Source organism: Hylaeus volcanicus, chromosome 1, assembly GCF_026283585.1.
Source record: "Hylaeus volcanicus isolate JK05 chromosome 1, UHH_iyHylVolc1.0_haploid, whole genome shotgun sequence".
In the NCBI taxonomy this organism is placed as follows: Eukaryota; Metazoa; Arthropoda; class Insecta; order Hymenoptera; family Colletidae; genus Hylaeus; species Hylaeus volcanicus.
Genome location: NC_071976.1, coordinates 2,603,176 through 2,625,321, shown reverse-complemented (window position 1 = coordinate 2,625,321; position 22,146 = coordinate 2,603,176). Strand labels below are relative to the sequence as shown.

General features: G+C 42.9%; 1 protein-coding gene across 1 annotated transcript in view; it reads right to left on the bottom strand.

Annotated features, from left to right (window-relative positions):
- LOC128884806 (icarapin-like) overlaps positions 1 to 22,146 on the bottom strand; it is a 39,388-nt gene that overhangs the window by 8,932 nt on the left and 8,310 nt on the right. The window contains exon 2 of the mRNA XM_054138475.1: positions 3,305 to 3,508. Coding sequence (XP_053994450.1) covers positions 3,305 to 3,508 — 204 coding nt within the window. The remainder of the gene's footprint in view (positions 1 to 3,304; positions 3,509 to 22,146) is intronic.

Sequence of the window (22,146 nt, the reverse complement as noted above, 5' to 3'; positions counted from 1 at the left end):
ATTGATTTTGTTTTATTCTTTTATAATGTGGAAGCGACAGATGACGTGTTCCACTTTCAAAAATAGACATGTTTACTTTCGAGAATATCTGCGCGTCTGAATCTTATGAATAATTACACGCAAGTCCGTCTCCGACTTCCACAGAAGAAATTATTTAATGTCTTTTCCTTGTTGTTCTATAATTTCTGTATTAAGCGTACAAACGTGAAATTATAATTGATACACACGAACAAATATCGACGAATTCTGTCACCTGTCCACGTCAATCCAATTCGACTGAAGTGAAAAGTAACAAGATCTCGTTTAATTGCTATTTCTTCGTTTTTGTACCCTATTTATTTTTCTTTCCGAAGCTTTTTGAACAGTTTGGAAACCACTGGTCGAAGCTGGGCGTAAATCAAGGAGAACGCAGACCTATTAGGGCCGGGAAAACGTTGCACGCGTAAGAGCGACGAAATTTTCCCACAAACCTAACGCATTTAGAACTCGCAGGACGTTAAACATACGGTCGACCCGACGAAAATCGTTTTATCTCGTTTCAAGCTGCTTTTCAAGTCGAATTTAAACTACATCTACCTAGGGACGAAGGGAACAATCGTTACAGCGTGAAACTTTCCCCGAGCTCTTTCTAATAATCGAATTGAAATTGTTAATTTCTTTGTCTCCTGGCAACCAATACTTTGGAAAATTATTTAAATTCGAGAGCAATATGAATTCAGACCGCGAAATGGTATAATTTGGCGAACCAATTCTCGAGTCGCCGTCGAGGCGTGAAACTACTTCGAATCTGTATCTTCCCAGCGATTGTTTGCACAGTTCACGACGTATACTATTGCATCCAATTTTAGAGTACACTCCGCGGCCATTCCGAACTCCATCTTTACAAACAATAATTTACACAGCCTCCATTTCCCAAAGCGTGACCCAATCCGCGACCCAAGTTTAAATTTCGCGTTAATTTTGAATTCCCTTTCCACAAATGTTAATTTGCTCGCGCACGGAGCCAATTAGCTTTAAAAACCAGTGGACCAGAGCCGATTCGATTCGGGCGAGCTCGGCCCATCTCGCCAACGATCGCCGGAAATCGCGTGTCCATCCGAAAAAAAACCTGAGCTCGAATTTCGACGCGGAAAAACAGAAATGCAATTACGCCGCCTTTTAATTCCGTCGCTTCCAATGTAAAATGAAATATTTCAAGCAACGTAAAAGAAAAAAAAAAAATTTCATTTCTCCGTGAAAAGAAACGCCACGGGCCGGGAATGTGTGAAATTTAGCTTGCTCCCACGCGCTCGTGCCCGCCGTTGTTATTCGCTTTATTCATTTTCCACCGGGAGTCGATAACATTAAACGTGAGATATCCGGGCGACCTTTACCCACCTTGCATCGCTGGAGATCCTCGTGGTTCCAGTCTAACTTTTTTGCCGAACAGTACCTTTAAAATTGTTAACTAAGTGAAGTCATAGAAAGAGTACCAACAATTCCAACTCCATTGCAATCTCATCATTTCGATAACGTCTATCGACTTCGATACATTAGCAATTAGGCAAGGCGAGTTAGGATCTCCTCGTGCATTATCCGAGAAACACGACTCCATTTAAAACTCTCGTCTCATCGCAAATTCCACGCGATAACGTCATCAATCTTTCCCCCATCGAGCTCCTCTCTGTTTCTTCTTCATTGTTTCCCCCTTCGGATCTTTTTTTTCCATTTTTCTTTGCTCATATTTTTTTCTCTTTTGTTCCCCTCCCCCGCCCTCTGTATCCTCGTCTTTCGGTCGTACCTCTCGAAACTCGGTTCTAACTGTATGCAGATTCATTCATGAAATTGCTCCGGGAACGTGAGCAGAACCGCGTGGAACTGGGCAACAAATCGCAGATGCTCGTCTCGAAGGCTATAAAATCAATTTTCCGTTACAGAAACGAAAGAAGAACAGAAAAGGGACAAAAGGAAGATCGGAGGACGAACGAAGAGGATCCGCAGTTTCCGCAATGCCGCAGTAATCACGAGCAGCTAATTAGGGCGGTAATTTCTGCTAATTGCTTTCATTAGTATACTCCCGAACTGCCTTCTTCTTTATCGCCGATATAATTCTATAATTACATCGATTCAACGGCACGGTGTTTATAACTGTGTGTGTGTGTGTGTGTGTGTCAATTGGCCGGTTCGGTGTTCCAGAAAAGCAGCAGGACCTGGTAGCAAAAGTGGATGAAAATTAGAGGGTACAGGGAAGTAGGAGGAGCTGATTCCTCGACAGACCGCCGATATGACTCGGTCGGCGGGAGGGGGGTGGGGGGTGGTTTTCGTTTCCACAATCGAGTGATTTTTTCCGCGGGCCAAACGCAACGTTATCCAAAGTGCCAATGCATGTACACGGGCCGCGCGTTGCAGTAATGTGTCGGAAATTCGAGAAATTTCGGCGACGGACGTGGATGCTTTCACCGAACCCAGACCAACGTGAAACGTATCGCTACGGGAAACAACAATCGGCCCCGGTGTATACACACCGATCGTCGCGCGGGTATTACCGGAGCACGGGGTACCGGAAGTTACGTTTGACAAACCGCATGTAAGCGGAATACGGACACGGGGAGGCGCGCGAGCCGTGTAATTTTATGTTTGTGCTTGTTGAACCGTGATCCCGTTTCTGCGGTGGCCTAAGCAACGGGCGCGTGGTCATTTCAATCGAACCGTCGCCACTTTATTTAGGTAATCGCGGCCTGTATTGTCGCGAATATCTGATCCGTGCAACAAGCGTTACAAAGAATTTTTTCAGGGGGGAAGTGGGAATTATCGCGAAATTCGTGGGTGGTTCGACGGTGTCAAAAATAAATAGTGGAAATTAAGGGAACGAAAAAGGTTGATAATCGGTCATTCGATGGCGTTTCTTGAAATACTTGGAAATTGAGGTCTCTCGACGCGAGATCGTCTTAGGAATGATGATAGTGGGAGATGATTCGGTGTAGGCGGCAGCTATTTCGGAGTATTAAGCCTTGGAAAGGAATAGACCACTTGTCTATAAAGCGACTCTAGCTTGTAAGTTTGGAAATTCAAAGAGATTTGCTAGTTCTAAAATAAAATAAAATAAAATAAATATCGAAGAGCAAAATCATAAAGAAATATTCCGATTGAATTTATGTACAAATGTTACGAACGTCTAAAAATTTCTTTCGAGTAAAAAAAGCAATAACGATTTTCAATATAATATCTTGGAATCACGATGATATCGAACACCAGACGTGTTTCGTAAAGGAGACTACGAGGAACGCAATATCATAGGGATCGAAATTTTTATTGTATCACATACCTTGCATGCTCGCGTACCAGTCATCGAAGTGACTCGTTCTGAACATTCCAGGCCAGCTCCACGTTGGATTCTCGTCGCTGTCGTCCAAGCTCAGATCGGGGATACCGAAAGGCATCTGTCTGATAAAGCGATCTCTCGTGTCGGATGGTAGCACCAGAACCGTATCCAAATTCTTCCTTTCATCGTTGTCCGTATCACGACCGCCTGCGAAAAGAGAGGAATTCCTTATTTTAAAACCACGCGGAACGTGACAAATGGAAATTTTATTCATTGTCCATGCTGATTGCGCGCGATGCACGTGTAAAGCAGACTTGCGCCGAGGACTACCGCTATTCTTTATCTTTCTCGCGGATACCGTAGTCACGTAGAAGTAATCCCGGCTTATACGAGCGACTCCGTTACCCGACAAGACGTACAATATTCGAAGCGTTCAGTTCGATGGAAGGTGGTACACCTTTTTCTTAAAGGGGATCACCACAAATTGCGCAATGGCACCCTTTAGAAAAAATTGTACCGTTAAAGTTGAATCTTCGTTGAAGAACTTTGTATCTCTCTGCATATCGTAGCTTGAACAAAAGGAACCCCCAAAGTAACCTTGGCTGGATGTTAGGTATCGAGTGTTCCCGTTCTAGGATCCCTAAAAAACCGAGTGCACCGAAATGGGATCTTATAATTATTCTTGGCCCGGCGCGGCGGCGTTGCGCCGTGCCGCGATCCTTTCAAACGCCACACAGCACTTAGTGCTTTGCAAGGAATTTACTGAAGTGATTTATCGTCGAGCCCTTTTAGTGCCACGCCACCGAATCCGTTACCAACCCCACTGTCAAACAGGAAATGCAGGATTCCCTACTTCTGTGTACACAGAGAGAAAGAGAGACGAGGTAGACAGAGGGAGAGAGGGAGCTTGACACGCATGGACAAATTCAATCGGTAATCGATAAGCACGTCAGCAACCATTCGGCGAAAAAAGGAAGACAGTGACCACGCGAAGTCTCATTTGCAAACTGTCAAAGGGCCGCGTGTATCTAAAGTCACGGTACACGATCATCGTTTCGGAATGATCGATCGAGCCTCCTTTCCCAAAGCGACCGTTTGGATATGAAACAATCGGCCGACGCTGCTCGTTTTCCCTCGAAAAATCACGTATCCTCTGAATATTCGCGTCCAGAGATCACAGAAATATATCACGAGAAAATCTCTTATTCTTATGTTTTGAAATAATGCAAATTTAATGAAAATGTCGAAGATTACATCAAGGTGCATACGAAATTGATACTACATCAACGAATAAAATTGATTCCAAACAGTCAGAGCTCCGAACGTCCTAGCATCTAACCAAAGAGCCGGGGATGTTGCGAATATATACTCTTCAGGGCGGGGTGTTTTTCTCGAACGCTTCTGGCGATTATCATCCAATCTGCTCGACATCAATTCATATTGACGCACACGAGGAACGTAGGAGTCAATTTGAGTCAATCAAATTCCTGATCCCTTCCGCGCAGAGAAGACGCGCCGCAATAGCTCGAGGAAAACCTCGAACACTCGATGATGAAAAATCGGACGAGATTGCTGCCGCAGAATGAAATGTTTTGACAGACGACAAGATACCCACCCCTGTCTTATCGAATGCTTGCGGGAGGGGTCGACTGATTTTTTTCATCGAAATGTAATCAAATTGCGTGGTGGCCCTCTTTAGAGAAAATTGTATGTACATGAATAAAATTCACACATGTATATATTTATAATTACAAATATAAATTAGACAAATTTCTTGAATAAATATAGAGGGTACGAATACTTATTGGACTGACCGTATCTCTGCGTAACGTAGCACGAACAAAAAGAACGCCAAATGTCTGTATCGAGTGCGTCTCGTCATTAAGCCATAAGGAAATTAATCATACAACAGTATACACCCTTCTTTACACCTTCTCGCTACGCTTCAATCCATTCGTACATTTCAACCTCGCTGCGACAGACGGTTCCTGGCATCGTCCGTGTTCTTGAACTAGTTTCCATTAAGGGATTTTTATGGAATAAATGGAAACCTCGACGGAGCAAGATTCGTACGATTTCTGGCGTTGTCATAGTGAAAGGCAACTCCTTGCCCGGTCGCTAATAATGGTTGTGTTCCTTTTACCGCCGATAGTAATTGACTTACTTTCGAGAAGTGCTCTATATTAATTACCCTGCTATCCAACCAACGCTTTGGTGTCTGAAGATATCGAAAGTGACGCTTTCCTGCAAGCCTAATCATGTATCAATCTTACCGAATAGACACCATCTTGACACTTATACTTTCTTTAATACTTCCATTTAATCAAATAAAACTCGATGTAAATATTCGATTTCACCCAACTGGAATTTAAAAAAAAAAAGTAAGTATCGACTTCTGGTGGACTTCTTTTACGGAACCCCTCGTCTCGAATGGGTCAAAATAACGCGAGCTGCACTCATAATCATCGTATATCCCCATCGATTTCCATAAAGCGTACTCCGTGCCCGTTCGTTGCACTCCGCGATTCCCTGCAGTTGGCAATTGCAACGGCTTGATACACCGAGGTATAAATTCGCTGGGAATATCCGTGGCCTGCGCGAGAACGTATAATACCAGCGGGTATTTCGCGTCTTTACACACGGATCAATTTTATCCTTTCATCGGGGTTGGGTCTAAGCAGACCACGGAGCGCCCTAGGTGCCCTCGACGTCTAGGGAGCCCGAGGGATCGCCACGGGAGAAGTAAATATCGGGATTGCGGTTTTTATCAACGGCCAGCAGAATCGGAAGGGCGGTACGCTGGACGCATTATCATCCCCCTTAATTGCCGGCTATTAATTCAAGTGGTTGCGTCAATGGTTATGGCTCCGAGCACACTAAGAGGTTCATCCTAATATTGGCGTAGCCCACTGTCACCGAGGACCCCGTATTGCCGCTATGCGCATGCATCCCTTGTATACCGGCATCCTCTAGCTGCGTCGATGCTTTACCATAATTACTATAATTACCCAGTGTCCAGAACCAGCCGCTCCGCGTTGGAATGACCGAATTGATAAGCGCCCCAATTAAGCGCCTCGCCACGTTCTCGGATGAAGTTAAACCTCCGCGGGCCCCTACAATTTTCCAGTCACGTTCCACTGTATCTGTTATATCTTTACTGTGACCTTCAAGTTTGTAGTCGTTCGTATTTTTAACCATCTCGTCGAGGGTATTTAAACAGGTAGCGAACGGTTGTTGTTGAAAGTGGTGCCGGGTAACAAATTGACTAGCAGTCGATGGCTAATATTTTACACTCTGTTTACACTCATCGTCCCCGGCAGTCGCGCGGCTCCCAATCGCAGCCTCCCCTTTTAAGTAGTTTATGGCGCCCGTTTACGTCCGACAACCCCTCGGCCACTAAATCTCTCGTTGTCTGTCCCGAACGTTGCGAACACCGTTCGATGGACGTTCGATGGTAGTTGGGCATTCTGTGTCGTATCACCTTTTTCCCTCACGCTTTCCGCCTGGCTTCCCCGCGTTCCGTCGTCCACACAAAACTAACACACACCCTGGCCGGTTCCCTTGAGAAATTTGAGCCGGATCGATTTATCGGATGCGGGGGTGGTTCCTTCTTTTTTCCCCCCCAACCTGCCCCCACAGGCTCCTTCTCCGCTTCCACTCTTTCTCAAGTGGCATTAGGAAGGTTTAATGCGATGCCTGCAAAAAGGGAAACAGGGTGTAGAGCTACGGCGAGTAGGTGCCGAGTGCCATTGACTGCGGGATAAAATAGACGGTGGCGTTTCCACCGCGGCTGGGGGCTTGGCAAAATTCCATTTCTTTTCCATGAGGTCCGTGCCCTGAGCAAAAACTGATATTTCTCTTTCCCCCCTTTGGCTCTTTTTTTCTACTCCACCCACGGGACTGCATCGACGAGTTTTGGCATACGTAACGGCGTCTGAATCGCTCCGTATTCGTGCTTTTCGGCGATAGCGTTCGAGCGGAGAACAAAAAAAAAAACCCCGGAATCGTGTTGCGCCCTAATGTCTGGGATCGACGATTTTCCCGCATTTTCGCGATCGGTTGCACACCCGTTCGTCGCCCTTCGTGGCGGAAATCGTTTGGGAGCGATGACTTCCTGGAACGAGTCCCATTGTCACCTCGACGTGTACTTTTTAATCTAATCACTGCTGCCTCGCATTAACATGAGATTGACGCTCAGATATCGTTGAGGCTATGTCGATGAATTTATACCCACAGCGTACCAACTGCAAGGGAATCGCGGAGTTCAACGAATCGTACGATGATTGTGACCAGAATTCAATATTTTTTTTTTTTTTTGAATTCTAGGGGGTCGAAATCGAGTATCAACATTTCATCGAATTTTATTTGAATAAATTATTAACATGTCGATCACCATGTATGGGCGACAAGGATTTTCACTGAGGAATTAAACAATTCATTCCGAAGATCATTTTACTAATTAAGTGGAGTAACGAGTTTCAAAAAAGTTTCGTTGTAATGTCATCCGCCCTGGAGATATTTCGTCCTCCTCCCACGCTAAGCTGCTTAGCCTCGTTTCATACGCCGACGAAAAACTTTGTTGTCCATCATCGACGATATTTTATTTTAAAATTTATTTAACCGAAGCGAGAGGCAGACAATGAATACGCGTTTCGATTATATTCCACGGCGAGCATGTAAATTGATTTTTATTCAACAATTTTTATTCAACAATCCCACGAGCCTGAATAACAATCCGCCATTTTCACGAAATTAATCGAAACATTTCAATAATGTAACATTTCACGAGCTCCCCATCGCGAAACAAAATTTCTGTGCTTCGCAGAGGAAACGGATTTTCATCGACAGTTGAATTCGGAATGTAGAATATTTTTAATCATTCCCAGGTGCCGAGCGAGCAGGTTCGATCCAAGACTTCAATTATTTCGCCGTCATTCATTTTATTGCGAGAACTATGTCGAGTGTTTGCACGACAAGATTCGTTTCTGTCTACGCTGGCCTGTCTTGGATTATCAATTTTACTTCTCCATCGTCGACGTCGTCTTTATTTTGCGATATTTCTTTTCTTTTAATTATACGATACTTTCTCCGTACTTCTCTAATTGTAATAGTGGAGTTACTAGTTTGCGCGCCATCTATTTTTATTTATTTTTCTCAAATAAACCTCAACAGTACCGAACAAGCACATCAAGCCCTTTCTTTCGTTAAATACTTATCGCTAGATAACAAGATTTAACCACTTCACGTTTTCCACTCCTAACAGTCGTCGCTAACAACCATTTCAGACGCGACGTTGAATCTATACAAACAAAATATTTATATCGAAGGTAACGTCGATCGATTGTTCTCTTGTGGCACGAGTACGCAACGTCGTTCCAACGTCACAATCGGAATGGTAATTCAGAATGTTTCTAATTATTTCCAGGCCTCGGAGAAACGAGGCTCGACGGCAACGTTTCGATGATTATTTCGCCGTCTTTCCGTTTAAGTTGCAGCGTCGATTGTTTGCTCGCCAAGATACGTTTCTGTCGATAATTCGATTTAAGCATCGTGAAGCGTCGTCGACCTCCGGCTGGATATCGAGCGCGACACAACTTTCTATAAAACACGGGACTTCAATTATTCCATTGACTTTTGTACTCGAGAACGGCAACTTAACTCAAGGAAGCGAGCTAATCTGAATGAGGCTCAACATTTAAAGTGCGAAGTGCTGTTGCGGTGTCCCCGAAAGGAGTATTCAGACACTTTGTGTTACGGAGACTGTGCGATGTCGTTGAATCCGAGGCGCCTCGTATTCTCTTGAAAGCCTACGAGCATAATTGTTTCTCGCGCGATGAAACGACGCGTCGCGGCAATCAACGGCTAAATAAAGCCTTTTCCGAAAGAAGGCTCCGCGATTTTATTTTTTACAGCCTCGATGGACGTTTAAACGTCGTATTTTTATTTTATCCACCCCCCCCACCACCCTTCCCAAAACTGAAATTCTAAAGCTTTTGGAAAACCCTCTACTCGAACAAAGTAGGCGATTGCGACGCTCGAACGTCGAATGGCACATTTTCCTCCGCAGGGGGAACTTCTGGCAAAAAATACAAATTATAACTTTCGTTTTTTAAAAAGAACTCGAAATGGACCAGGTTTCGAGCGAACGACTGGCGATAAGCGGCCGCGGAGAATGAAATTCGACGCCGGAGATGTCCGTTTCGGATAATTATGCAAGAAGAGGACTCGCGAAGAGGATCTATAAACGCACACGCAACTCTACGGTGAATGAATACGTAATGAAGGGGTACCTGAGTGTGCGGGATCACAGACGAGCTAGCCTTCTCGGAATGCTCCAAGAAACGAGTTTTCCGTAATCGTGTGTGATTCATAGCACACATGACCTACGCGTGTAAATCTCGTCCGGTGACATTTGCCATCTGTGAACGTTGCCTGGCTTCCTGGCCGTATGCATACTGGTCGCGATGCTAACATTCTTCTGATGTTTCTCTGTAATTTTCGAAACCCGCAGGGCCATTACTGGTTGCAGCCTGACCGCGACTTCTGCTGATTTCTTCACATGCTTTCGTATAATAAGGCGACCATAAATTACACGTGTTTTTTTTTTTTGCTCAGTCATTTCTTTACTCCTTTGTGCAAGATATTGCATGGTTTTTGTACATATCTCTTCCCTATCTTATTTAATTTCTCCCTCTCCTTTTCATCCTAAATTAAATTCTTGCGGGCATGTTTCTTCGGCAGCACGGTAATTAATCATGCGCGATATGAAACTATCGCTAGACAGTGAAATACTAGTTCACGTTTTATTCGATCGAGTTTTGCAATGCCGTGTTTAGAATGTCGAATATATTTGCAAGAGACAGCTATCATTAAAATTATCAGCAGAATTTAGTGTTTGACTTTTCTTTGACAGTCTTATAATTAGTCAGGAGGGAGCGATATAAAATTATCGCAAGACAGTAAAACACGACCACTTGAACATTTATCGGACTAAGCTTCGTAGTGCTGTTTTTAAATGTTAAATATGTAAGCGAAGAAGCTACCATTCGAATTATCAGCAGGAATCACTGCGTCCTCGATAGCAGACGACGTGCTTCATCTATCATCGCTATTCGTTATAACCACTTTCAATTTAAGAACGCCATTAAATTGTCGCGAATTGCTTCTTCGCTTCATCTGTAGCTACCTCGCTTGTTTGTTGACAATTAATATCGAGTCTGTTCGAGACCAGGCGAAGAGGGCAAAAAAAGGTGTAATTGTTGGATTACATCTGTGTGTACCCTCTTAACGCTAGAACCACCGAGAGCAATGTAAATAAATCGTATACAAGCCATGTTAATTTGATTTCTTCAAAGGTCCCTTAAAAGAAATGCTCGGCTCGTTTGGAACCGTCCGCGCTATAAAGCGAGGCGTCAAACTAATCTCGAATCGAATTAACAAGCGACGCGCGGGTTTTAAACGCGCGGAAATTAGCTAAATTTCGGCGGTCACGCGGACAGTCCAACGCGGGGAGAGAATTGGCGCGTAAACCGTGCTAACCGTGGAAAAATTATATTCTCGGCCCCGAGCGTGCACCGAGAGGGCTCTGCAAAAAATATGAAATCTCCTAGAGGTAAGTGCTTGAACCGTTTGCATCCGTTGCGAAGTTCTACTTTCTATTAGAGAGGGAGAGGGACAGACGCGGGTTGACAAGCGAGAGAGTAGAGGGAAAAGGTGAGACGGAACAGGGGGGTTGGAAGAGAAAGAGGGAGGCAAAGGTTGAGGTAAAAACGGAGCCGACAACGCGCTCCCAAAGCATTATGAAACTTGAAATCGAAATAGCGTGCGAGAACACGTACCTCGAGTACGTACTTCGCGTCAAAGACGTAATAACTTGGAAGAACTCATTGTTGCAAATGCGTGTGCAACGTAACCTTCAGACGCTTAGTGCGTGCCAGCGAGCTTTCGGGCCCTTTATGTTCGAGGATTCATTAGTCGTGCAAAAGGTGCACACGGGAGTCGCTATGCTAGTATTATCCGAGGGGGAGAGGTAAAAGGATCGAGCTTTATAAATTTTTTTTTTACAGTAGCCTCTTGAGTGAAACATCGATGGGATGCATGAATTCATCAGTGATGATTGGACAAGTACGTATCCAAATGCATAAATATATAAGAAACAAAGTACATATTGCAATATTTAAAAGACTCGGTATCTGTGTATAGAAAAATATGAATTTGTCTAAGCATCCCTCGTAAACATCACAAAATGAATACCAAGCTCGTATCTCGGTATTATTTAACATACTCTCGACACACTGGAACACGCCAGTTTTTCATTTCCCACGGTTCGTATTAGCATACGCTGTTTTCAATTTCCCGAAAGCTACCGTTCGCTAAGCCGTCATTATAATTTTCGAAAATGTTTGTGGCCCCCTTTGAATTAAAATGTCAACGTTAAATTTAAATTGAAGAGTCCCTCGAAAGTAAAATATATAAAAGTACGCGTCACGGAACGAGAGCAGCACACCGACCGTGAAGGTTACATAAAACTTATAATGAGGACGTTGCGGGTGCGTGAAGTAGACGTTAAGAAGGGAGGGAATTTTGATGAAGAGGATCTTGCGACGATAACCAAGGCATTTTAAATAAATTTCACGGGACGAGCATCGGTCTTACAATTAAACAAAAAAATACTTCAAATGAGAACGTATTGGGCGCGCTGGAATTCATTTCGTTTAACGCGCTTTCGTTAAAGAATAGAATCTCCCTATAAAAAAAATATCATTTTCAAATAACGACGTCCACGTACTTCCGTAAAATTGTACACGATGACTATTAACGCGTCCGCGACCGCCGCGCATGCGAGCTTCATGCATATTACATCCTGTCAGCGCGGCGCAAGTAATAAAGAAGGATTATCATAATGAAATTCATTTTCAGCCATGCATGTACGTAATGCACGTACAGTAGGAAGTGCATACGCTGACTCGCTTGAAAGGATATACGGTTGACCGTGAGAGGACATCTCCCTCTCGCTCCGTCGTTCTCGTCGCGCTCGTTACCGTTGCCATAGTCGAGGAAGCGCAAGAAACTACACACACGGAAACGAAACGGTGCACGTGCACGCGACACTATCAATCCGTTCGAAAGTCGCGAAGAAGCGATTGCGACTGAGTCCTTCAACGCCCGCCACTTCCGCCAGAAGCTGTTGATAATTGCTAGTCACTCCAGTTCTTTGCTCTCCTGTATGTTATTAATATATCAAGGAACCACCCCTTACTCTCAACCACGGAGACTATCTTGCCGACTTTCTTCAGTTCAAGTGCTCTTTGTGAAAATTCTTCCACGTTACTGGGAAGCAATGGCCGACTCTCTTCGTGGTATATTATTACTTTATTAAGAAACCAGCTCCTCTCGAATACAGAGATTATTTCATCAACTATTTTCACGTGGATCATCAGTTCTTTTTCAAATTCTTTCATGTTAGTGAAAAGTAGATCAACTCTCTCCATGGTGTATTGTTACTTTATTAAGAAACCAGTTCCTTTCGAATACAGAGATTACTTCAGCAACCACTTTCAGTTGGATCATCGGTCCTTTTTGAAATTCTTCTATGTTAGTACAAGCTACAGGCCTCGTTAACAGTGGCCATACGATTCAAAAAATTCATTTCTTCTGTTTCGAAAAGTATCGATCACCTGAACGATAACAAAAAATTCAGTTCGATAGAAAAGGTTTCATCGCGATATTAGCCGCTTGGAGTAAAATATTTCTTGTTTTGGAGAGCACGCGAAGAGCGTCTCCACGCGACGAAGTCCTTCAAGGTACACTTCCGCCAGAGGCCGTCGATAATTGGAAGTCGTTCCAGTTCTTTGCCTCTGCCAACTCTCATCTTGGAATGCGACCGACCGACTCTACCCCGACACGTTTTCCTCGGACGACCGTGGCGTAATACACGCCAGGAGAAGGTACAATGAACTTCTCCGCGGTTGGATGGAGACACGTTTCCGCGAGTACTGGCGATGGCACTGATACGATTAGGTATCGATGATACTCGAGCAATTCGATGCTGGAGCATTCGCGAGGCTGCATACGTGGCCTGCGCGGTAAAGGTGCACGACACCTTTACCAACAAAATTCTCTATACGTGATTTTGGTTCTTTCAACGCTTAAAGTTTAATATTTGTTAGCTTTTAAATCGAGCTACTATTGGTAAAAATGTTATAAAATAACAACGACTCGACGAGGAGATCATCTACTGGATATTTCTATTCGCCGCAGCGTAAACATAACTAATGCAAATATTTTAATTGCTCCCCTAGAATACCCGAAATTGCTCCCTTAAAATGTTAAAAAACACAGGTTTAAAGTAATATTCAATTTTTTTTGTTACAGACGAGGAGTGAGTTCAGCGCCCCATGGGATAGCAATTAAGGAGAGGAAGTTGGGTGAGAGAACGGAAGTTGAAGAGGAATGCCAAAAATGTTAAACCCACGAAACTCCATCCTCCCAGGTCGCCGGATCGTGACTAAGAAAAGTGGGTGGGCGGAGTAAAAAGTAGAGTTGGAATGCCAAAAAAGCCGACCCTCGTGGAAACCATACCTATAAGGCTGGCCGTGATCGTAATTAAGAGAGGGAGGACGTGGCTAGAGAGAAAGGGAAGGGGAACGAATCGATTCGATTTAAAAATCTGCGTTTGAAAATCTGCCCGAGACGCGGAATTGGAATCATTTCGTTAACTCTGTAAATATCGATTTTAATCATTACCGATTCGCGTGAATATCGCATAGCTCAAAGGGGAACGTAATATGATTTCCTGATGCTTCTAGTGTTCTGTTTAAATGGAAATGTTGTTTTTCGTGACAATAGTCGCAGATATTCCAACAAATGAAATCATTGTAAACGAATATTAATGAACGATTCGGTACATAAATTATGATTAAAGAGCTTAAATTTTTATTGGTGAGCCCTCTCATTTGCAGCTTCTTCTGGAAATGGGTTCAGGATATGAATATGTATTTTATCGATCGGTACTCCTTTTAATCTCTTTAGGATGCACTTACTTAAAGGAATGAAGCATCTACTGTCAACGACAGAACGTAACGCTGGTTGGATAATAAAAATGGCTAAGGTAAAAAAATAGATTCGTTAATTTTCTCAATGATGGACGCCACAGAATGGAAATTTTCGTTCAACTTAATACTAATTAAATACGTTATTATGTACAAATAATAATTTTACCAAGCGACAGAGAGAACGGATGTTAATATAAAAGTTATAAAAGTTTGAGAATGAAATATTCCTCCATAGACCATTTAAGAAACGAAATGGATAAATAATGGTTCTTTCGCTACCATTCATGTTTATACATATCAAGTTATTACCACGTCAAGCACTTATGGGTCTGTAACTATTTCCGAATAATAGTTCCTATTCTCATAAAAATGACATTAAAGGATAACCATTTCTTTCTGAAAATTAAAAATAACTAAATCCCAGCAATACTTTCCAGTACATTTTAACGAGAGTAACGCTGAAAATAGACGAAAGTAGTGGAATACGTGAGTTTGGAAACCTCAGTTCGAATATGTGCAGGTATTTAACACGATCACATGACTGTGTGGCGTTGGCAGATGCGTATCGTGTTTCATCGCGATTGAAACACGTGAATTGAATTTTAAAAATTCACCGAGAATTCGATACGCGATTACACCGCAAACCGAGGTGATCTACATAATTTGCTAAACGATGGACGCACCGATTTAATCCGGTGCTCGTGTTTTAGCGTAATTTTCCGTGTCGTGCCGACGAGTAAACACCTGATTAAGAAAACGACGTAACGGATGATTCCTTATTAGTTTCTAGCTCGCCTTCCGCGTCTTGAGGTTGCATAATTGGATTGGTTTCCTCTCGGCTCATGGATAGACAGGGAAAAAAAGAAGACACGCATCCAGCCGAGCAGAAAAGCTTGAATTTTCAATATTTAAGGTGTCCATGTATGCTACAGAGTTATAATTAACCCGCTGAAACTTCGACGTTCAATTTTTTATCAATTTATCGAATCTAGGCTCGAGAAATTTAATTCGAGGAGCATAAATAATATCAATAATATCAATAAAGAGAACGTTATTTATGTTCCACCGCCTGCGTTAGAATTGTTCAACGTTGAATGAATTCTAACGAGACGTAGACCTTTTTTCCCGACTGTATGAGCCGCCGTTCGCAAGACGAAGGGGTGGTGGACGATTGTTCGACGGATTCCTTCACGTTCCATCGGCGATAAATAGTTTCATTCGAAGGTCCGCATATTTAACAGACATCGGTCGTCAGGCGCGCGTAGAGCGACTCGTTTATGCACTTGAACTTTAAGTGCATCGCTATACCGGTTTGCAGAAGTAGAATTTGAAGAATACTTGCGTTAACGAGCAAAAACAGATTAATCAGCGCGAAATACGGCTGGCGGTGCATGCATAACGTCGAGGGAAACCAGTTCTCACCGCGGAAGGACAGCGAGAATTAAACGGTGATCGATGGAATTTACGCTCCTTCTGTTACACGTGATAATTTGCGTTCGCCAGGTGTTCCTATCAATTCTTGGCTATTTCGAGTTCAGAAAAGCGGAAACTAGGGTAATCTGTGGAATAGAAATAATATTCCACGAGGGTGAAACTAAAGGGGTGTAGCTAGTTTGTTATATATCATCCCCTTTGCATAAGTTGCCATTCCTTGCTCGTGAAAAACAATTTGCTTCAATTTTAATAACAAATATGCATCCTTGATACTTTACTCGGAACTCGTTATCTAAATGAGAATTGTGTCCATCGCAAAGACAGCAAGACCACGATGAGTCAACGTCAATCAGTTTCTTTAGCGACTCCTTCCATGCATTACCAAGTACACGATACACGCGGAACTGCTAATTATAAACCGTTATCATTTTAACAGCGTTCACGTGGAGTCCGTTCGCGCGGCGGTCTTCGGAGCGAGGAATATTCCTCGTTCAAGAATTCGAATAATGATATATTATTGCCAGCGCTTAATTGTAATCGCGGAAATTACGTTCCATCGCGGAATAGATGAAATACTCTAAACATCCCCGGGGGGAAACCAGCCCGAACGAACTTGCCAACTTTGTATTCGAACAGCTCCGAGTATCTTCGTTAGCAGACTTCCGGGAATACGGTAATCGTCGGAGCAACATGCCATTCGATGAAAAACAAAAAAAAAGAGAAGCTCGCAACGACGCCGCAGAACTTCCCGGTTATTAGTTTAGAACGTATCGCGTTTTCGCGCTCTTAACAGCCGAAACTTCTAAGTAAACGAAATCACCGAGGCTTACTTGTTCGCGAAGTAATATTAACATACATTACTGCATGATTTTTACATCCAGCCGGATTACTTCTCCGTTGATGATAGATAATTAAAATGAATACCTGTGGCGGGGAACCATTTCGGAAACCGGTCCTGAACTCGACTGTGTTACGTTTCGTGACTTACCTGAAACAAAAAAGAGAAAACACGTTAGTAACTTAAACTATTAAACTACATAATCTAAAATTTGCTGTAGTACATATTACTCTAGCCTCACGAATTCCCTTCGAATTTATTTTCTCTAACTAACATCTTTGATTCTTTAGTGAAAAGGTGAAAAGGAAAACTAACTGCAGTTGTTTGTCAAATTTCTGCGAGCCTTTCATCCGTTTCGTTTTGAGATCAGCCTGCATGGGACCAGAATGGATTGAAGAATGAAGAAACAAAAGGGAGAAAAGAGGTAGATAACAGAGAACGGGACTTATGATTGGTTCCAAATGAATTCCCAACTAACCAATTTAATTCCGATTTTCACGCGCGATATGTACTCGACTATTCATAATTACTCGATAGTTAGCGGCCACAGGGGTCGAAGTTTATGGCTTCGCAACTCGCCGGTAATTGGATTGTCTGTCGACTGACCGAACGCTTCCATAATTCTTTGTACGCAGCAGAGAATCGAAATAGCGTTTGCCCTGTACATTGAACCGGTTACTCCCCCGCGTTTTCCACACCCCAAAATGTACGGGTTTCAACGAGAAGCTTTAGGATTTTTAACGCTGAATGCTCGTGTTATTTTCCAGGTGAAATACCGCGAACAGTTATTTAGTTTCTTTTTAAATAATCTTCGTAATACACATTCATTTACTTCGGAGAAGTAGCTTGGAAATTGCGAACAACAAAGTTCTGTAACTTTTTAAGCTGCAAATTGCAATGACTTTTTCGTTTTCGAGGGCTGCGATTACGCTTGCATATTTGCAACGGCTGAGAGATTTTCAAGAGAATTTTCCACTGGCAAGAAAATAAAAATAGTTTTGATAACAAAAGGCTGCAGCAAGCTCTTTTACAAAATAGTCATTGTCAGAGAAAATAATTTACAACGAGGAAAGCAGCGTCATAATAACGGTCTCTCTTGTTCCTTTCCGTTACACTCTGTTAAGCAAAATGACTTACCGACTCGCTGACAATCTAATGAAGTGAATGCGAAACGAAGTTATAAAATTTGGAATGTTAAAGACTCGAAGTCATATGCTTTGACAAATACAAAGTAACTCTTAAAAATTAAAACGGAATCATAAGAAAAGTGTGAAAAATTTGTTTAGAATTGTTTTGTAAAGTCATATTATCCGTGGTGTGTCGATTGCAATAATCTACACGTCATACAGCAACCAAAGATCGCGTGACCACACAGATACTTTACGCGGTGAAACAGAAAGGGTTCTCACAAGTTATTAGATAGCGCAGTTGCTCTCTGTCCAACTTAACAGACCTGTTTTCGTCCTGAATCATTGTTTACTTCCTCCACATCGCGTTGAACAATAATTATTTACCGTATACTCATCTAAACTGACTTATTAATTCAGCCCTGTATTTTTTTGTTCAATATTTTCCATCGTCAGCGTACCGATATAATTGTTTCGAGAGTTGGCTCGCCAATAAGCGCTTTATTTTTCCTTTTATCACCCGCCAACACGCTTTCGAGAAATCGTTTCATTCCCCCAAGCTTCGACGATCGACGAAATTAACCGAGCGCTTTTTTCCTTTCATTTGTCGCTCTCGTTATAACTCTGTTTAACCAATCGTTTTCGCGTAGGTGTTACCCCGTCGTCTCCGTCGGCGCGAATCGACGCGTTAATATGAGAAGTTTCGCGTGAAAAGTTTCGCGAAATTACATTACGCTGAAAAGTTTTCACGCCTTATTAAGATCTTGTTAGAGGAACAGCGGAGCAACGTTTTAAGGATACTTTCATTCTCTCTCACCCGCTCTAGAAAACACGCAGCGTTCCCAGCTCTTCACGGACGTTTAATATCGCATTATAACGTAGTTTACGACATATTTTTAAGACAACGTTCGGATATACCTCGCTCGAAACGCTGTTACGGTTCCTGTTTCGCAACACTATTCGTAATAAAATCTGCCTGTAATTGTATCACGGCTCCCGGGGCGGCTCATTACCAACAAATGGCGATTTTAATTTGAAATTCACCGTGTATAAAAGGCTCTCCGATTTTCTTTTTCGATAACAAAATGTGCTCCGACATATTGACATAAATTACTACATTATACCATTTTTGTTTGAATAAAAAATAAAATCCTACAGAGCCTCCGAGCAAAATTAAAAATTAATAAAACGCTTTTAATTTAAACAAACGGGTGAAAAAAATATAGGAAAATTGGCGAGGACAGTCGAGTGATAAACGTGCAACGATTCATAACATTTGTGTAAATTAATCGGTATACGCGACGATGTAAATTGTGACGGACGGATCATGGTTAAATGTAAATACGAATCCTACCGATTACATGTAAAGTTAACGGATTAAAATTTAATTCTCCCTTGAGCAGAGAAATTCGTATGTTGCGTGCGCGCATAACATACGCGATTACCGTATGAAAACCTCGCCTCGCGTTTCCGTGGACATCCATCTGTACGCCTCGCTACGACGAATCGCTATGAAAAGCCTTAATTCCGGCTCTTATTTCCATGAATCAGCCGCCACCGGGCGAGATTCGTTGCGAAACTCGCGTAATCACGAAAACATACTCGCGGGGTCCACTTTAAGCAGCGCGACGTATTTCTATATTATTGTGGCAGACAGTTACGTGGCGCTTTTACGTAACATGTGCCGCATTAAATTTATTATACATATGTCGTAAGTCAGCTGAAATTGGCATTCGGTCGCGAACCGATGCGCAAAGTTGCGCCGGTGTAACGCGACTCGCGTACAGAAGCTGCATTATTAGATTTAACGTATGAAACGTCTGTTCCTTCAGGTTTAAATAGGGATTGCGCTTTTCCGTAGAAACTTTCGCAATTAAAGTGCTTACCGTTTCAATGAGAATGAAACGTTTCAGCGGGGTAATTAAATAACGAGGAAATCGGTGCTAAGTAGATTCGAGTGACTTTTTGGAGTGGTAATTTCTTTATAGAATGAAATAATAACTTCTTTCGTAAATGTAGAAATTACAATGATTACTACTTGAACAATTTATGTGTTGGGATAAAAAGTTTTGTATAATTATAGATATAAACCCAAGTGCCTGGTGTCAGTGATAATTTATACTAGACAACTGCGTTTAAAATGTTACCAACGGTTATTAAAATTAACGTTATGCTAAATAATATGTGTTGTACGTTATCGAAGTATTTCCTCTGTTCTACTGTATCCGTTTCTATCGTATTCATCGATTTTTAAAAACGTACAACGTCCTCCTGGCTTCGACTTAAATGTAAGTTGCGAGTACGTAGTTCCTAGACAGAACAAAAGTTCAATCCTGACACGTCCTTTCTAGCGATACATCGCAAGTTATCTGGGACACGAGGCGCCGGTACTTCGCCGATGTAAGTGTCTCATGTCCTGTTGAGTACAGAGTATTGTCCTCGCGCAGTTTACAGAATTATAAATCCCTCTGTCGAACGTGCATCGAAGTTGCAGTTGTTCGCGAAATATGAGAAGACCGATTCAAATATGGCGGAGAACGTTTCAATTAACACGCCCGATCGGTTCGATATCCCCGAATTAGTAAATTTAATCGACAGTTTAATTAACTAGAGCAATTTGCGAAACTTTGTCGATGTTGCGAACTTTGTGGAAATCAATAAAAAAAAAAAAAAAAAGAGTGGTCTCTGCGTCAAAGATCGATCAACTAATAGGAAGATACGACGGAATAACGTGAAGTTTTATGCGGTTCTATTAAAAGCAAACTTGCATTCGAATATTTACTGTTTGAAAATCGTAAGCAATCTAAGGAGTATTTTAGGCCAGTGCGCGTGTCTTTTGCTCCTGATGCTTACCATTATGCTCGAACGGGCATTTTCTAGATGGTCACCTAACCATCGAGCTTCAAAGAGAAAATATTCAAAAGCGCAGCTCAAAGCATCCCCGAGGGCAGATATTCGGATGAATAGCCGCTTGGAATGCAGCTTCGAGTTATTCCGATCGAGAATCGCGACGGCGACTACGGATACGACGATAACAAACAGCAAACGCTAATTCCAATCCTGTCGAAGTGTCAGAAACATTTCGGCTGGGCGGTTCGACTAATTTCCCCTAACCGACGCAGAGTGGAGGCTTCGATGGACGAACGGCTGCAGAATCTTTGGGAACCAGCCTTCACTATCGTGTCTACGATCAAAATGTTCATGGCAGCTTAATAATTAAGGGATTCAGCCATCAGGAATTGTGTTTAGGCAAGTCCGGTGGGAGGAAAAGTATCTTGAGGAGAAGGTTGGCTTCTCAAGTGGGGAGTGGAGGACTCTCAAATTGAAAATGTTGGATTCTAAGCTTTGGAGCGTAGGATTCTCAACTTAAAAACTTTGGACTTCAAACTTGAGAGTAAGAGATTTCAGAATTGAAAGCGTTGGACTCTGAGCTTGAGAGTGTAAGGCTCCCAACTTGAGAGCGAGAGATTCTCAACTAGAAAGTGTGAGATTCCCAAGTCAAGAGTCTGAGATTCTTAAGAGTACAGGATTCCAAACTCAAGAACATTAATACTTTCCAGAAAGGATTACTCCTTCAACCAATCTAACCCTTCTTCTAAACCACCCTACGAGCTTCAGATGAATGATATCACCGATCCCACTCACAGTTTCACACATCGAGCCTTATTATTAAACTCACCGCGTAACACACGCCGTCCTCTCTGCTAATCCTTCCATGGTCAAACAACGCCACCGCGGTTATTGAACTCTAACGGTCCGCGCAGGTGACAGGATAAGCTGTCCGAAAGATACCGCGCTATCTTATCGCCCCTGCCCTCCGTCTCCGCTGTCCAACGAGCTATCTCGCGTCCAGCGAGATCCCATAATCATAAACTCAATCGTTGATAACGCGGCTGATCACCGTGCGCTAAACTGACCCTCTCGGGGAGACTTGACGGCAGGTCGAATGTATTACATAATTGACCCAACGAACGGGCACAAACGGATGCGGCGATCACCAGCGGGGAAAAAGCACGGCGCGGGGGCAAAGTGCAAGGGGTGTACCCCCTTTTTTCATTTAAATTACTCGAAGGCAGTAGTGCCGCGACGCGGCCGGCATACCTAATGGCTGCATATTGTGCGCAGCCACTGCCACTCAAGGCGAGCCGAACTCCACTACGTCAACCAACCGACCGGGCTGTTCTCGACAGGAAAATAATACGAGTTGGCCATAATCCGTGGTTGCGCTTCGTATACGAATATTGCAGATATCCATACACGCTGGACGAGCAGGGCTAGGATTCGCAACTGGAGAGCGTTGGACTCTGACCTTTGAAGTGTTGGACTCTCAAGTTGAAAGCGTTAAACTCTAAGCTTCGAAGTGTAGGACTCCCAACTTCAAAGCGTTGGACT